Source organism: Schistocerca cancellata, chromosome 8 (genome assembly GCF_023864275.1).
Source record: "Schistocerca cancellata isolate TAMUIC-IGC-003103 chromosome 8, iqSchCanc2.1, whole genome shotgun sequence".
Taxonomy (NCBI): Eukaryota; Metazoa; Arthropoda; class Insecta; order Orthoptera; family Acrididae; genus Schistocerca; species Schistocerca cancellata.
This window is the reverse complement of record NC_064633.1, coordinates 548835844-548855192: the sequence shown is the minus strand read 5'-3', so window position 1 is coordinate 548855192 and position 19349 is coordinate 548835844. Positions and strand designations below refer to the sequence as shown.

The window sequence follows — 19349 nt, the reverse complement described above, 5'->3', positions numbered from 1 at the left end:
TTCAGCAATGGGGTGGTCCAGCTGTTTCTTGGGCATAGTTTGTTGGTGGCCATTCATCTGGACAGACAGCTTTTTAGTTGTCACGCCCACGTAGAATGCCCTCCGTCTAACCTCCTGACTGCACCCAGCTGCCCCACCCCCTCTCCACCTCACCCAGTATGCTCCCACGAGCAGTACTTTACTATTCCCCACCCGTACCTTGCGATCCCTCCCCCTTCCCATCCCAGCCTGCTCCTTACCCCTGCCACCCGGCTGACAGTCCTTTTGTTGTGCCTATCTGTGACTCAGCATCTCCACTACATGGTGAGTAGCCAAATATCCTTTTTACAATAATGTTACATTCCATCCTGGATTTTTCCATTGTTGAGTAAGGAACTAACAGTTCCAAAACAAATAGTTTCTATCTTTTAAATGTGTCTGTTGGCAGTACTTGAATTTTGCCTTTTGAAGGTAAGTACTGGTGAGCCATCTGTCTCTCCGTAATTTTGTGCATTTCTCAAGTCAGCTTTCCTTTTGCTACATAAAATTTTCCATAGCTTTTACACTATATTTATTGCTGATAATAATAAATTACAAAATGCATTTATTGTTAAGGCACTCACCAGCCATCTGTCTCTTCATAAACTTCTATTGTAACATATAAAGGGGAAATGAGGGGACAAGTTGTTTCCAAAAATCTTGAAATATTATTGATTGATGTATTTTACATGATACTGTAACAAACATTGGGATGGACAGGTGCTACATATTTTTTTAAGACACACACATACACACAGGGTTATTCCATGATAATGTTACAAACATTTGGGGATGTCAGAGAAGGATAAATGTATCAATCTGAGGTAAGGGGCCCTAGTCTAAAAATGAGCAAGTCAGAGGTATAAGCAGAAATTTACTAAGTTCTGCCTTAGCCTCAATCAGTACTCCTGGGCTCCACTCTCCAAACCCTGATCATGACATGCAGAATTCCTGCCGAATACTCTCCAAAATCCTCAGATAATTTCCCCTATTGTTGGACTAGTAACTTGATGTCAGAGAGGCCGAGTAATAATGAATTCAATTTACCTGCAAAAGTTTCACAAGCTGCTACCTTTACAACAGTTGTTCAGAATGCCAACCATCAGTGTCAATGCAGGCATGGCATCAGTGCACAAAGTTCTGTCGTACCTGTTCTAATACCCTGTGTGTCATTTGAAAAGTGTCACAGGCAGCAAGAATTCTTGTCAGGAGATCCTCTTCAGTCTTGACAGGTGTCTTGTATTCCTGACTATTCACACAAGGCCCCACAAGAAGAAATCAAGTAGGCTGAGATCAAGAGTGCATGCTGGCCAGGAAATGGGTCATCCTCTGCCTCTCCACTTTTCAGGGAATGTCTGATCCAGGTGTTCATGAGTGAAGTGGAGCTCTGTCATGTTGGAGCTACACACACACACACACACACACACACACACACACACACACACACACACACACAAAAAAAAAAAAAAAAAAAAAAAAAAAAAAAAAAAAAAAAAAAAAAAAAAAAAAAAAAGGTTCAAATGGCTCTGAGCACTATGGGACTTAACATCTATGGTCATCAGTCCCCTAGAACTTAAAACTACTTAAACCTAACTAACCTAAGGACATTGACAAATAACAAGTGGGATATGTGCAGAAACGCGGGCCACAGGTCTCTGATAATAACTGTGTACACTGGTGCATTTATGCAGACAGGAAGAAAAAATGGACCTAGTGCTTAATCGCTGGCTATGCCTACCAATACATTGACTAATAGTCTACATCTACATCTACATCCATACTCCGCAAGCCACCTGACGGTGTGTGGCGGAGGGTACCTTGAGTACCTCTATCGGTTCCCCCTTCTATTCCAGTCTCGTATTGTTCGTGGAAAGAAGGATTGTCGGTATGCCTCTGTGTGGGCTCTAATCTCTCTGATTTTATCCTCATGGTCTCTTCGCGAGATATACGTAGGAGGGAGCAATATAGTGCTTGACTCTTCGGTGAAGGTATGTTCTCGAAACTTTGACAAAAGCCCGTACCGAGCTACTGAGCGTCTCTCCTGCAGAGTCTTCCACTGGAGTTTATCTATCATCTCCGTAACGCTTTCGCGATTACTGAATGATCCTGTAACGAAGCGCGCTGCTCTCCGTTGGATCTTCTCTATATCTGTGTTGATGGCTCTTCACAACTATAGCATGCGCATTCTCATTGACTCGGACATGACTATTGTGATTATTTAGCATTCAGTCTCTGGTGAGACAGGTTTCAGCCATGAAAAATACACATGCAGGGAAGTGAGAATCGACTGTAAGATGCTGCAAGAACCATTAGCTGAATGTGACATGAGGTCCAAGTCAGGAGTGTGGGAGTGTAGCTGCATTTTCCTTAACACTTGCCACACAATACTCTGCAAAACATTCATTTATGTGCAACTAATTGGATGCTGATTGCAGGCACCTAACTGACTCTATAGAAAGCACTGGATCTTCTATGTTATCCTCTTTGGTTGTTGTACTGTGGTACCAATTTCCCTGTTTCACTTAATTGATGGAACATCTTTGGGTTCACGGTGTGAGCCAAATGTCTTCTATGCACATATTTTGTACTGTACAACCTTTCTGCTTCTCTGCTGCATTCATCGGCTTGCCCATACATGAAAATCAGTTTGCAAGTTCCATCACTATGTGCAACTCAATTTGGTTAGGGCTGATCAACGTTAGTGCTTCCACTTGTATACACAGATTGCAGTGTACTATAGTACAGACATTGTACAGCACCACTGCTCATATCACTACACAGCATGCCATTTGCAGTGGATTAGTTAAGTTATCATCCCAGCCTTAATGACTAAGCCTTGTCAGGAATGCCTACCCTACAATTTTAGCAACAGCAGCAGAGGTACATGTATTTCACTGTCAGATGTATCCTCATTCCCAACCCCCACCTTCTCCATGCCCTACTACCCAATCCAACAGAGATCCCTACTTATCCCAGTAGGGGGACAGTGCCAAGAGGTGACAATAGCCATGTGTGAGTAAGTTGTGTACGAATGAGTGATGGTGCCTCTTCATCTGACAAAGAACTTGGTCCGATAGATAATAATATTCAACAGTCTCTTTTTCATATGTGCCTTTCCACTGCTTAATGCCTCATCTATGAGATGAGTAGTAATCTATCCTAATTCATATTGTTATTTCATCCTGGATTTTCCATTACAAAATATTACTGGCTTATTTGGTGAAAAAGTGATACCTGCTTGCCACAGTCTGTAAATAACTGCCTCAGACAAATCGTGTGTATATTATCAATAAATATTGATCATTGCCAACTGGAATGCTGCTTCTGCCACCACATTTCATCCATCCAGCTTCCTCTAACTTATGGGAATTATCTGTCTATAAAATGCTATGGTATTCATAATTCCACATTCATGTCTTATAGTAAAATATTAAATGTAAGACTTCATACTTCAATTGCTTGAAACTGGAAGGTGGAGCTAAGGTGGCATTAAGTATAAAACATGTTTGTGTGAATTAATATCAGTTTACGTTTTTCAGACTCAGAACCATCAAAGACACTGCCACATGCCTTTGCTGCTAGGTCTGAGGTCTTGTTTGAGATGGGCAAGTACCAAGAAAGTATTAAAGACATGCAGTTAGCAATTCGTGAAGGATTTCCTGAGAATCGCAGGTGAGTCAGATTCCCAGCATCTCTTTAATCGAGTTTCATTCACAGCTGTGATTACAGTGATGTTTTTATAGTTCATCAATGAAGTAACAAAAAAAATCTTCATTCTTTGTGTACATGAACTACGTATCATGCTTCTTCACAATCATTTTCAGTTCAAAAACTGACTTTCAGAACTGTTCTAATATCTATGAGAAAACCAGATCTCCATGATCTGTCCCAGAAAGGTCCTATCAGTTTTTCACACAAAATTTTTGCCTCTACTAGTAAGTTAAATATGATATTTGAATGTATCAAAAGCACAGGTGGGAACTACATTAAGTCATTCAATACTTAATTTTTTGTGCAGTAGTGGAACAGTGGAACAGTGGCACAACTTGACAAGAAGAAGGGATCGGTTGGTAGGACATGTTCTGAGACATCGAGGGATCACCAACTTAGTATTGGAGGGCAGTGTGGAGGGTAAAAATCATAGAGGGAGACCAAGAGATGAATACACTAAGCAGGTCCAGAAGGATGTAGGTTGCAGTAAGTACTGGGAGATGAAGACACTTGCACAGGATAGAGTAGCATGGAGAGCTGCATCAAACCAGTCTCAGAACTGAAGACAACAACAACAACAAGTGGAACATTTTTGTTGGCAACTCTGCAATTGTGGTAATAGTTTTGAAGAAAATGTCTGCACCAGTTGCACTTTTCTGTTTATTTAAAGCCATGATTGGTATATGTCAGACATCCTGTGCCATCTGAAGATACCTGACAAACAAACATGACCCTGGTCTCTGGCAGCTGAAGCCAAACCAGCTAGCTTCAGCTGCCAGAGACTGTGGTCGAGTGAGTGCAAGTTGTGTGTGTGTGTGTGTCTATATTTGATGAAGGCCTTGTCTGAAAGCTTATTGTGTGACAGTCTTTTTGTTGTGCCTATCTGTGACTCAGCATCTCCACTATATGGTGAGTAGCAACTGTTGTTTTCATAGTACTGTTACATTCCATCCTCGATTTTCCATAGTTCAAAAAATAATAAGAATTTTTTTATTTCTTGGCCTTCATACAACCAATTTTTAAATTTTTTTTATCTTGTTGTTACACATGTTCCTGAAGTATGTTTGCATTTTTAGCTGTTTTGAATATTTAGTTTATTGTTGACAGTTGAAGAAGTTTTCAAGTGCTCTGCAAATTTTTGCATTCAGAAAAGATGGATCAAAGAAACTGCATTAAATTTTGCTTGAAAAATGGAATAAAGTACAGCTTTGCATTCGGATGTTGACTGTAATTTTTGGCAAGTCTACTATGAATAAAACGAGAGTTTAGGAGTGGTATAAATGTTTCAAAAAGGATTGAGAAGATGTTGAAGATGATGACCACCCTGGACATCCTAGCACATCAATTACTGATGACAATGTGGAAGAAGTAAAGAAAATGGTTTTGGAAAATCACCATCAGAGACGTTGTTGATGATTTCGACATATCCTTTGGCTCATGCCAAACAACTTTTTGAATGTTTTGGGTATGAAATGTGTAGCAATAAAGTTTGTTGCAAAATTGTTGAATTTCAACCATAAATGACATCACATAGACATTGCTCGGGAACTGCTGAATGAAGTTGACAACAGTCCAGAACTCTTAAAGAAGATTATAATAGGTGACAAAACATGGATATATGGGTTTAAAGCTGAATCCAAAGCCCGATCATCCCATACAAACTGCCTAGGGAGACAAGACCATAAAAAATTTGATAAGTTTGATCCCATGTGAAGGTTCTTCTCACTGTTTTCTTCGATCACAATGGGATAGTGCATCATAAGTTCCTGCTTTATGGTTGTACAGTCATTAAGGAATATTACCTGAAAGTTACATGCTAGTTACTTGAAGCAGCCTGAAGAAAACAACCAGAATTGAGGCAAGCCCAACTGTGGAAATAGCATCACAATAATGCAATAATGCTCCTGCTCACATCTCAATGTCTGTTCATGATTTTCCGAAAAAAAAAAAAAAAAAAAAAAAAAAAAAAAAAAAAAAAAAAAAAAAAAAACCATCTGTTATGGTGCCTCAGCTACCATATTCACTGGACATGGCTGGCCCCTGTGACTTCTTTCAATTTATGAGGCTAAAGAGTACCATGAAAGGATGTTGTTTTGCCACCATTGTTGTTGTGGTCTTCAGTCCTGGGACTGGTTTGATGCAGCTCTCCATGCTACTCTGTCCTGTGCAAGCTTCTTCATCTCCCAGTATCTACTGCAACCTACATCCTTCTGAATCTGCTTAGTGTATTCATCTCTTGGTCTCCCTCTACGATTTTTACCCTCCACACTGCCCTCCAATGCTAAATTTGTGATCCCTTGATGCCTCAAAACATGTCCTACCAACCGATCCCTTCTTCTAGTCAAGTTGTGCCACAAACTTCTCTTCTCCCCAATCCTATTCAATACCTCCTCATTATTTACGTGATCTACCCACCTTATCTTCAGCATTCTTCTGTAGCACCACATTTCGAAAGCTTCTATTCTCTTCTTGTCTAAACTAGTTATCGTCCATGTTTCACTTCCATACATGGCTACACTCCATACAAATACTTTCAGAAACGACTTCCTGACACTTAACTCGATGTTAACAAATTCCTCTTCTTGAGAAACGCTTTCCTTGCCATTGCCAGTCTACATTTTTTATCCTCTCTACTTCGACCATCATCGGTTATTTTACTCCCTAAATAGCAAAACTCCTTTACTACTTTAAGTGTCTCATTTCCTAATCTAATTCCCTCAGCATCACCCGACTTAATTTGACTACATTCCATTATCCTCGTTTTGCTTTTGTTGATGTTCATCTTATATCCTCCTTTCAAGACACTGTCCATTCCATTCAACTGCTCTTCCAAGTCCTTTGCTGTCTCTGACAGAATTACAATGTCATCGGCGAACCTCAAAGTTTTTACTTCTTCTCCATGAATTTTAATACCTACTCCGAATTTTTCTTTTGTTTCCTTTACTGCTTGCTCAATATACAAATTGAATAACATCGGGGAGAGGCTACAACCCTGTCTTACTCCTTTCCCAACCACTGCTTCCCTTTCATGCCCCTCGACTCTTATAACTGCCATCTGGTTTCTGTACAAACTGTAAATAGCCTTTCGCTCCCTGTATTTTACCCCTGCCACCTTCAGAATTTGAAAGAGAGTATTCCAGTTAACATTGTCAAATGCTTTCTGTAAGTCTACACATGCTAGAAACATAGGTTTGCCTTTCCTTAATCTTTCTTCTAAGATAAGTCGTAAGGTCAGTATTGCCTCACGTGTTCCAACATTTCTACGGAATCCAAACTGGTCTTCCCCGAGGTCGGCTTCTACCAGTTTTTCCATTCGTCTGTAAAGAATTCGCGTTAGTATTTTGCAGCTGTGACTTATTAAACTGATGGTTCGGTAATTTTCACATCTGTCAACACCTGCTTTCTTTGGGATCGGAATTATTATATTCTTCTTGAAGTCTGAGGGTATTTCGCCTGTCTCATACATCGTGCTCACCAGATGGTAGAGTTTTGTCAGGACTGGCTCTCCCGAGGCCATCAGTAGTTCAAATGGAATGTTGTCTACTCCCGGGGCCTTGTTTCGACTCAGGTCTTTCAGTGCTCTGTCAAACTCTTCACGCAGAATCTTATCTCCCATTGTCACCATTGCCACCATTAATAACATAAAAAAAGTATTGCTGAAGGAGCTGAACACCATACCAAAAAGTGAGTTCCAGATATGTTTCCAAATTGGAAAAGTGTTGCCACAAGTGCATCATATCTGAGTGGGAGTACTTTGAAAATGGCAAGGCTGATGTTGATAAATAAATTTAAGATACTTCAAGAAAAACAAAAATTCCCATTACTTTTAGATCACACCTTGTATAACATTAAAAAATGGTCTTGGGGGCCAAAACCTGTCATGGTTTTAAATAAACATAAAAATGCAACTGGCACAGACAATTTCTTCACAACCACTCAGTACTTACCAAAAAGATACTTTGAAAGTATATTTGAAAGGGGAAGCATAAAATTTCTTAGTTTATCAGTGATGGTCTTTTTCATATCAAACTCTTTTAGCTCAATGTACTATGTCCAAGATTTTTCCAGTGATTAGATGTTATCAACAAAATGTGGTTCTGAAAAGTCTAGAAATATCCATATATAGTTGTCATAACCTTTTTCCAGTTACAAATTCCTTTAAATGTGGGGGAAAAGAGAAGACAAGTCATACCGAGTCTCCTGAACATTAAAACAGTACACACTTTTAACTCTTCAGTTTTTCACTCCAAACATGCCTTTGTGGAAAGATGTATTGGGGACTGACTGTCTCCTTACCATAATGTATAAGATTATCACTAAAATTGAAACTTTCCTGGCAGATTGAAACTATCTGCCAGATCAAGACTCGAACTCGGGACCTTTGTCTTTCACGAGCAAGTGTTCTACCATCTGAGTTACCCAAGCACAACTCACACCCCATCCTCACAGCTTTACTTCTGCCAGTACCTTGTCTCCTACCTTCCAAATTTCACAGAGGCTCTCCTATGAACCTTGCAGAACTAGCACTCCTGGAAGAAAGGATATTATGGAGGCATGGCTTAGCCACAGCCAGGGGGATGTTTCCAGAATGAGATTTTCACTCTATAGCAGAGAGTGCTCTGATATGAAACTTTCCTGGCAGATTAAAACTATGTGCCGGACCGAGACTCAAACTTGAGGCCTTTGCCTTTCACGGGGAAGTGCTCTACCATCTGAGCTACCTAAGCATGACTCATGCCCCATCCTCTCGGCTTTACTTCCACTAGTATCTTGTCTCCTACCTTCCAACCTTCACAGGAGCTCTCCTGCAAACCTTGCAGGAGTGCTAGTTTTGCAAGGTTTGCAGGAGATGAGGTACTAGTGGAAGTGGAGAGTATGGGGCATGAGTCGTGCTTGGGTAGCTCAGATGGTAGAGCACTTGCCCGTGAAAGGCAAAGGTCCCAAGTTTGAGTCTCAGTCTGGCACATAGTTTTAATCTGCCAGGAAAGTTTCATATCAGAGCACACTCTGCTGCAGAGTGAAAATCTCATTCTGGATCACTAAAATTCCCATCTTTGTTGAATTTTGTATGGTGCACATTAGGCTGAGGTCTAACACATTTTTTTGTGCCTAACATTTTATCTCCTAATGCTGGAGATATCATCAGAGGCTAAAATTACCACGAAACACATTGAAACTCATTAGATTCTAATCAGACAAATGAACAAACTTGTTTCAGAAGTGGATATTGTACAATGTTCCATCTGCATGTCATAAACAAAATCATAGAATGAAGCAATGAATCTAAATTACTTCTTTGCCTGGGGTTACTAGATTTTGAGAATCTTTTGACCTTGTTTCAACAATATTACACTAAAAGTCCTTGAGAAACAAGACATTTTCTGAACTGAAAGAGAAGTGAAATAAGGAAATTCAATATCGCCAAAACTATTCTTAGCAGTCCTAGAAAGCTGCAACAGAGAAGGAGAAATATGTGTTACTATGTCATATCTGCATCAGCTTTCTTTTAAGGATGACATTCTATTTTATGACCTCTATTGCAGACAAGATTACAGTAATGTATAGCTGACAAATCAAAAAGAAAATAGTACAAATTGCCTTTTAATGCAGAGAACTAGTTGACCATTTTTTGTACTTAGAGCAATTAAAGGCAAAAACTGACAAGACACCAAAAGAAATAAGCAGGAAAAAAATATGACTGGGAGTGGGATTGGTAAACTAAATATGATCTTCAAAACAAAGGACAGTTCACAATCAGTGTGAATTACTAGTTCTGAGTTAGGACAAAATCAAACAATGGAAAATCAAGGGTGGAATAATGACAATATCATGAAAAGGATAGATTACTACTCACCATATAGTGAAAATGCTGAGTTGTAAGCAGGCACAACGAAAAGACTGCTAAGCAAGTAAGCTTTCAGCCAAAAGAACTTCTTCTGAATTAGACAACACGCACACACACATTCACACAAATGTAACTCATACACGCATGACCACTGTCTCAAGTTGCCAAGGCCAGACTCAGCAGCCAGAGGCAAAGCTCATGTGTGTGTGAGTTGTTTTTGTGTGCATGTGTGTGTATATGTTGTTTAATTCAGAAGAAGGTCTTTTGGCTGATAGCTTACTTGGTTGGTAGTCTTTTTGTTGTGTCTATTGTGGCTTGTCATCTCCTCCATAAGATGGGTAGCAATCTATCCTTTTGACTTATGGCAGTGAGATGTAGACTGGATATGGGAAAACAAACGACTCAGACACTGGCTGGTGAAGGTGATGTAATTATGTTCATCTTGAAAATGAAGTGGGGGTAGATTGGACCTGCAGCCAGGTAAATGTTATGATAGATGGACCAAGCAAGATTCCAGGAGATGAGAAAATACCATGCTGACAAACTAAAGTAAGAGGGTAAATGACATTAGAAAACATGCAGGCAAGAATTACAAGAATACATATGGCTGAAATCCATAAGTATGGAAAAGTCTAGATAGGCTTTTATCCAACAGTGGACGTCAAACACCTCATGATGCTGTGTAGCAACAATTGCAGAAACTTTATATACACTCTGTGTTTGATATGAATGTTAATGTAAGTCAGTATTGTAAATGTGTAAATGTCCAGGAGTCATGAGTTCAGTGAGAGAATTATATATTTCTTTTTAAAAAAATCAGATAATGTGTCCCACACCAGAGTGAGATATTGCGAACAAGATGTACATTATGTGTGAATAACTATGTAACTACCAATGTGTCAGATTTCAGCTATATTGGCGAATGGCCCGCTGCCACCGAAATCTTGGAGAAACTGCAAAAGCCCGTGTCTGCCTACAACTATCGCTTAAGTTGCTGGAGAACGCTTCATCAAAGGATCAAAATTCAAGGATAATAATATTAGAAGAAATGGAAGCTCTGCAGAAAAGTGTCACAAGCATCACACAGCAAGAAAATAAGGAAATGAAACCAGGTACACACGGAAACTCTTCTTTGTGATTACTTTATGTGCACTACTAACTGTATAGCTGTTTAATTCCCAGCTCTATCACGTCCTTATTTCAGAAAGAACTATCAGTCCATAATTTGGAGAAAATTACCATTTACTGTATTCCATCTTTCACATACACAAGTCTCCATGAGCTCAAGATAACAGCACTCCTCTGGAAATTGGTGGTCCAGGGTTCTAATCCTACCTCAGGCATGGATGTAAGTTTGTGGTCAAACTCCATATGACTAGATTATCACCTATTAGCTGAACAGAGATTTATTATTTCCTCATTACTTTCTAATGTTAAATACTAAAATCTGTGAAGAAAGAATCATGTATGATCTAGTTATCATTTTTATGTTGGTAGACAACTGCCTGTAAAAGGTGTAGGTCTAAGATTCAAGTCCCAGTTCAGCATAGGGTTTAAATCTGCCAGGAAATTTCAAATCAGTGCATACTCCACCACAGAATTAAAAATGAATTCTGGTATTTATGAATAGTTTAATTCAAAGGAGTGTTAATATAAGAGTAAAGGAACAAACAAAAGGCAAAACACATTGAAGCAGTGGACTAATGGAAGAAGTAGAATTTGGAATTTTGTGTGGATATCAACTAACTTTTTCCAGAACAGATGAGAAAAATGTTTATTGGGGAAATACTTCTCTTCATTATAATTTTAATCTGAATTGTAAATATACAACTTATTTCATTTTTTGGTAATTTTTTTTATTTACCATTCTTAATTACTGACTTACAATCATATCTGAAGCCTGGGAGGTACGGCAAGCATGCAGGCTAGGCATTCGATACATTGGTATCAGAGCCAGTGAGGTGTGGCGCATGATCAAGAAGACATGGAAATTTTGACTGGGAGGGGTTGATTAGGACAGAGGAAGAGGAAACTGTTGGATAGACACCCCTGCACAATGAAGAGGATGTGGAGGTGTGGATTGGGAGGGTCAATACAACAGAGGAAGGGGAAGTTGTTGGGTAAACACCTTCTAACCCCTTCCTGTGTTCTGTTACCTCCTCCCAATCCATGCCTCCACATCATATTCATCGTGTGCCACACCTCACTAGCACCAGTACATGTGTGCCACATTCCTAGCCCATGCACCTGCTGCCTCTCCCTCCTGCATTCCTAGCATTCACACCTGTTGCCTCCCTCCAGGCTACTAGCTATCTGTCCCCAATCCCTCATCCTGCTTCCCATCTCTTTCTCCCTCTCTTCTTTCATTCATGCTTTAAGATGTGAATAAAACCTGCAGTTCCTGCTCTTAACACTCAGAAAGCTTCCCACAAATAATGTTGGCCTTTAAAGGACCAAATTTTGTTTATACATGTTATTCTTATCTGTTATAAAAATACATTTCCAAAACTTCAGGTAGGGTAGGTGTTTCAGAACTATGATATCTGAGGTCTAGAAACAATGGCTTCAATGTGAAACCTGAGTTTCTCCCAGTGTGTAAAATGTTAAATAATTTATGGGAATGTAGCCAGGTGAAGATGGCATCTAGTTCGAAGACAGTATCTGGCTGCATTCCTGTAAGTTACCTGAACAATGACTCCATTATTCTTCCAGTGGAGTAATTAAGGTTGAAATTCTTTGAGAAAGTTGTCGATCATTAGTTATTATACATACTCTGAATAACAGTAATACAATTTCAAAAACAGGTATAAATGACCAATGAATGTAAAATTTCACTTTAAGTTTCTGAAGCTGTAACTCTTCATATTATATGAGTAATTTATTCTTTTTCCTGGTACTACTGTTTGGTTTGCCATGAATTTCTTGTAATGGCCCTGCCAATTAACTAGATTCTCTGAATTACAGTTCTCTTTAGTTCTCTAACTCAGCACCAATAGAATAATGGCAACATGATTCGTTCTGGCAACATTATCAGACTTCACTTGTGGTGGTATATCTTGTAAAAATGTGGACAGCAGTCCTCAGTTACATACCAGTATATGAATGTTGATATAATAAGTTCCACAAGAACACACAGTCATAATTTCTATTCTTATCAACATCTGTTGAGTTTCTAATCCAAACGTATTATCAAAATTGGGGTACCGCCAAACGGGGTGATTTTGGACACCAGGGCAAATTCAGACAGTATGGCTTATTTGCTCTTTGCCACTGCATAGAAACAAAGAGTTATTTATTTTTAATGTCCCTGTGCCAGTTATTTTAAGTGCAAGATTGTATTTATCACTTTCCACAACTTTTATTTTGCATCAATTGTTTCCCTAGGTGAATAATTGATGAACAGTCTCAGTGTTAAAAATCCATGCATTATCATAAAGTGGAAACTTTCTATTGTTGCACCAAGAGGGAAGTTACTGTAACTGTAATTGTCGACGTGCTCAGTAGCTAACAGCAGTGAGACAATTTCTGTACAAGTTTGTCGAGTTTCTCATGCAAGGTTATAAAATATCAATGGTTTTTGTAAAACTGTGTACAGTGTGAGGTGATTTTGGACAATGCCAAGAACGTACAAGTGCAGGAGAGGTGCTATAGTATGGTGTAATTATGACCCGGAACTTTTAGATAAAGCTCTTAGTGATATTCAGAGTGGTAAATTATCGTACACAAAAGCATGTGATTTGTATGGTATACCTAAATCAACCCTACAAAATAAAATGCAGGAAGCACATCAGAAAAAAATGGGAGGACAGCCAGTGCTAAATAAAGAAGAAGAAGAAATGTTGAAGCAAGGTATCTTGAGGGCTGCACATTGGGGATTTCCCTTGACTAAATTGGATATTAGACATTTACCGTATTTACTCGAATCTAAGCCGCACTTTTTTTCCGGTTTTTGTAATCCAAAATGCCGCCTGCGGCTTAGAATCGAGTGCAAAACAAGTGGAAGTTCTGAAAAATGTTGGTACGTGCCGCCACAACTAACTTCTGCCGTCGAATATATGTAGCGCTACACAGGTATGGTGCCAAAACCTCCGCGTCATTAAAAAAAAAAAAAAAAAAAAAAAAAAGAAAAAGAAAAGAAAAGAAAAGAAAAGAAAAGAAAAGAAAAGAAAGTGGAAGACGAGCTTTTTTTTCTCCGCCCAGAGTTTCGACCACTGCACTTTCATACATTATCCAACAAAGTAAATACAAATTCCGTATTGTTCATCTTCGAATGTAGCAGAATTTCGATGTACTACGAAAATCCGACATGCAAGACTGTTTGGGATGTTTGTCAATATGGCCAACTCTACTTTCTGAATTTTTTCCTACCTGTGAGAAGAGATGGTTGCTAATAGGAACCTGATGAAATGTGAATCACATGCAGTATTCTCTTCACCATAAGAATAATATGAATATCAACATTTTGTCATGTATTCTTTCGTGTTTGCTGCTATCTCATTTAAATCCTGCCTGCCTAATAAACTACGAAACTAGAGTGAGACAACAGCAAACGCGGAAGAATATGCGTATCGTGTCATGTTTATATTCGTATTATTCTTATGGCTAATAGTGATACTGTCATAAATGAAGCATGGCAACTGACTAGATTTTTAATTCCAAGATGACTAATTTCTGTGCAGAATTTGATGCACTAAAGAAGCAGCCACAAAGATTTTCATACGGAGAAACATTTTCGCGTAACTCTCGTTCAGAACATGTTCTATCATACGCAGTCTATTATTTGGTTCTTGTTGATCATTATCAAAGAAAGCAACAGTGTAAGTAACAACAAATAGCAGTCTCTTGCCATTGTTTCGCTAATGAGATGATTACTCTCTCTTTTTTTTTTTAAATTGTAAGTGGCGGTAGCGCGCACAAAAGCAAGCCATGCCGCGAGTGGCGACTGGCCGTAAACACGCACTATCAGAATGCGACAAACAATGCGTGACACAGTACAGTAATGCATTTTCAGCTTAGAGTGATGCAAACACCTATAACAAAGAAAACAGCACTTATCAGATCAAAGCAAAATAAGCAATCGATTCAAACCAGACGAAGCATGTGAAAAAGGAAGGGTACCCGTATAAATACGGACGGAGTGCCTGACGCATAGCAATGGCTACCTGGTAAAGCTTAACTGCTAAGCTTACGACTCAAACCAAACTACTGTAGCTGTATAGTCATTCATTCGACCTAAATTGTGTCTCATATTACAATGGACCAACTTTGTTTCGATTTGGAGGTGCGGCCTAAAACTTTACTCTCCCCTTGAATTTCGAGTCTCAAATTTCCGGTGCGGCTTAGATTCGGGAATTTTTTTTTTCCTTTATTTCAAGTCTCATTTTTCAGGTGCGGCTTAGATTCGAGTGCGGCTTAGATTTGAGTAAATACGGTAGTTAAAGGCTACCTTGATAAATCTGGCCGAAAAGAGAAGAAATTTCATAATAATTTGCCAGGAGAAGAATGGGTGCATTTATTCCTCAAACGAAAGTCAGAAGATCCTTCCATTCGCTTAAATGAAAATATTAAACAAACTCGTGCAGAAGTGAACAAAGAGACTGTTAAGATGTTTTTCTCCAATATCAAGGAAAAGCTGGAAAATCTCTTGCAAAATAAAAACTTATCTGTAATATATAAAATTCATTATATCATTCCATATCACTTATTCGTAACAAAGGGCTACCTTAAAATGTGTAAAATGTCACCAAAATCAAATAAAAAGCATGTAGAATTTTAAGACAAGGCAGTAGCTGTCCGAATTCGCCCTCTATATACCATAACTTCGGACAGTGATTTAAAAAACACGTGTCCGAAATCACCCCAATCCATGGGGTGACTTCGGACACTTTATTTAACTGCCTCAGATAAATATACCTACACATACACTTTCTGGTTCTGGGATATTTTATTCGTTACACATATATGCTACCACTTCCATAACAATCAATTTAATTTAACAATATATATGAAAGTTACAATCAAACTAATGACAAAACCGTCCGAAATCACCCCATTGATGGTATAATTAAATAAAGTAATAAAATGCTTCAGTTTCAAAATCACTAACTGAACCAGCTAATGATATGTCATATAACTTGAAATTTAGTTTTATTATTTTAATATAATTAAATACAAAACTAAAAGTAAAGAAGAAAGAAGGAATTGATGTTGTGGCACACATATATTTATTCATCAATGAAAATAATCAGTTTTTGAAAATATAATATAATTGGGTAGGTTAAAAATCTACTCACCAAGTGGCAGCAGGAAAAACACATACAAAAGTTAAGGAAATGTGCAAGCTTTCAGACCTAGTGGTTCCTTGTTCTGGCAGAAGGGTTGATTGGGAATCCAGAGGGATGAAGGAAAAGGACTGGTGAGGTTTACGTTCTGTAACTCTCCCCATTTATTAAACCTCACCAGTCCATTTCTGTCATCCCTCTTCCTTCTCCTTCAACCCTTCTACCAGAATAAGGAGCCAGCTGCTCCAAAAGCTTGCAGATTTCCTCAAGTATTAATGCAAATTTATTTTAATAATTCTTACTGTTAGTATTAGGAAATGGATTGCTCAATACTCACCACATAGCAGAGATGTTGAGTCACAGATAGGCACAACAAAAAGACTGACAAACAAGTAAGCTTTTGGCCAAAAGTCCACATCTGAATTAGGCAATATACACACACTCACTCAAGCAAACAAAACTCACGTACACATGACCACTGTCTGCGGCTGACGAGGCCAGACTATGAGAAGCAGCGCATGACGGGAGAAGCATGATGGTGGGGGTAAGGAGGAGTCTAGGGTGGGGAGGAAGATGGGGTAGCAGGGGAGGGATGGGGGAACAGTAAAGTGCTGCTTGTGGGTTAATGTGAGCATATAGAGACGAGATGGAGAGAGGATAGGGCAGCTAGGTGAAGTTGGGAGGTTAGATGGAGGGCAGGGGGGGGGGGGGGGGGCTGAGGGATTTGGGGGGAGGGAGGGCAGCGGAAAAGGAGACAAATAAAAAGACTGAGTGTGCTCTGGTGGAATAAAGGGCTGTGTCGTGCTGGAGTGGGAACAGGGAAAGGGATAGGTGGGTGAAGGACAATGACTAACGAAGGTTGAGGCCAAGGGGTTACAGGAACATAGGATATATAGCAAGAAGAGTTCTCACCTATGCAATTCAGAAAATCTGGTGTTGATAGGAAAGATCCAGTTGGCATAGGCTGTGAAGCAGTCATTAAAATGAAGAATGTTTTGTTGTGCAGGGTCCTCAGCAACTGGGTGGTCCAGCTGTTTCATGGCCACAGTTTGTTGGTGGCCATTCATGTGAACAGACAGCTTGTTGGTTGTCATGCCCACATAGAAACAGAACAGTGGTTGCAGCTTAGCTTGTAGATCACTCAACTGGTTTCACAGGTAGCCCTGCTGTTGATGGGGTAGATGATGCTTGTGACCTAATAGGAGTAGTTGGTGGTGGCAGGATGTATGAGAGAGGTCTTGCATGTAGGTACGTTACAAGGATATGAGTCCTGAGGCAAAGGGTTGGGAGTAGGAGTTGCATACAGATGGATGAGGATATCGTGTAGGTTCAGTGGCTGGCGGAATACCTCTGTGGGAGTGGTGGGAAGAATAATGGGTAGGACATTACTCATTTCAGGCCATGGCGAGAGATAGACAGAACCCAGCCAGAGAATGTGATTCACTTGTTTCAGTTCTGGGTGGTACTGAGTCACAAGTCAATGCTCTCCTGTGGCTGGATTGTAGGACTTGGGGAGATGGAGAGTGACAGGAGAGATAAGACATGGGAGATTTGTCTCTGTACAAGGTTGAGAGAGTAATTACAGTCTGTGAACACCCCAGTTTCATCCTTGGTATATTATGAGAGGGACTGCTTGTCACTACAGATGTGATGAGCATGGGTGGCTAAGCTGTGTGGAAGGCACTTCTTGGTTTGGAATGAGTGGAAGCTGTCAAAGAGGAGATATCATTGGTGGTTGGTAGGTTTAATATGGATGGAGGTACTGCTGTAACCATCTTTGAGGTAGAGGAGGCTTGTTGGGTTGAGGAAGACCAGGTGAAACGAATGGGGGGAAGGTGTTGAGATTGTGGAATAATGTGGATAGGGAGGCCTCACCCTCAATCGAGATGACAAAGACGTCATTAGAGAGTCTGAAACAGGTGAGTGCCTTGGGACTCAGTGTGCTTAGAAAGGACTGCTCTAGATGGCCCATGAATAGGTTGGCATAGGGTGTTGCCAAGCAGGTGGCCATTGCTGTGTTATGGATTTGTTTGTAGGTGATGCCTTTAAAGGAGAAGTAATTATGGGTGAGGATATAGTTGTTCATGGTGACCAGGAATGAGCTTGTGGGTTTGGAATCTGGCGGGTGTTGGGAAAGGTAGTGTTCAATAGTGGCAAGGCCATGAGCATTAGGGATATTAGACAAAGGTAGAGGCTGTCAAGAGTGATGAGCAGGGCACCATGTGATAAATGGACAGGAACTGTGGAGAGTCTGTGGAGGAATGGGTTATTTTTTGTATAGGAGGGCAGGCTGCTGGCAATAGGCTGAAGCTGTTGGTCTGTGAGAGCAGTGATTCTCTCAATGGGGGTACAGTAATCAGCCACAGTGGAGTATCCTGGGTGGGTGCGTTTATGGACCTGAGGAAGCATCTAGAAGGTAGGAGTGTGGGGAGTGGTAGGGGTGAGGAGAGAGACTCCAGGGAGAAGTTCTTGAATGGGACTTAGGATTTGAGGCCAGACTGGATATCCTGATGGATTTTTGGAATGGGGTCACTATGACAGGGTTTGTAGATGGATGAATCTGATAGCTGGCAGAGTCCTTCTGCCAGTTAATCTTTGCAGCTCAAAACAACAGTGGTGGTGCCTTTGCCAGCAGGTGGGATTATAAGATCATAATCAGCTTTTAGGTGTTGAATTGTGGTTTTCTCTTGTGTGTTAAGGAATTTTGGGAATCATGGTGAGGCAAGATTCGAGACAAGAAATTCTGGAAAGTTAACAGGAGGTGATTTTGGGGCAGTGGTGGTGACTGCAATTGGATGGAGGAGTGAACTGAGTCAGGAGGGTTCAACATTGGTCTTTTGTAGAGTTTGATTGGTAGGGTTGATGGCAGAAATATGTTTCCATTGTAGCAACTGGGAGAGAGACAGAAAGGTCTTTAACATTTCCTGCATGATAGAATTTGTGTGTGAGGCAAAAGGTTAGATCTTTGGAAAGGACTGACACTTCCACAGGACTAAGGCTTTTACAGGAAGGGTTCATGACTGTGTTTCAAGTCTCTTTAGGTCCTGGATTCTGTAAGGTGGTGGGAGGGAGTTTTTGAGGGTGGGATAAATGTATTAGGTTTGTGCGGTAGGATTTGTCAGTTATGAGCTGATGTGGGGCTGCTACGCAACCCCAGATTCCTGGATCCCATATCACACATTGAAACACTTGCCCTTCAGGATCTAGAGCATCATGCACAAAGCCACCTCAAAAAACTCTCCAACATGTTATCCACCTACTGCCTCATTGGACTACCACTATCCACCGAAACCTCCAAACAACCCCCACATCCCCTCATAGCTGACAAACCCTGCCTCATAGACCTACTTCACTTATCCCACTCTCAAAAAGTTTCTCCCAACACCACACAGAATCCAGAACCTAAACAGACCCAAAACATGGCCATGAACCTTCCCCTCCAAAAGTCTTTGCCCAATATAAGTATCAGTCCTTTCCCTTTGTCCCATTCAGAA

The 19349-nt window shown here is 40.1% G+C and overlaps 1 protein-coding gene across 2 annotated transcripts in view; it reads left to right on the top strand.

The window, feature by feature from the left end:
• The window catches only part of LOC126095248 (SET and MYND domain-containing protein 4-like), a 169318-nt gene that overhangs the window by 73890 nt on the left and 76079 nt on the right, over positions 1-19349 (top strand). For both annotated transcript variants that reach the window (XM_049910001.1, XM_049910002.1), the window contains exons 4-5: positions 3558-3690; positions 10478-10686. In XM_049910001.1, coding sequence (XP_049765958.1) covers positions 3558-3690; positions 10478-10686 — 342 coding nt within the window. The remainder of the gene's footprint in view (positions 1-3557; positions 3691-10477; positions 10687-19349) is intronic.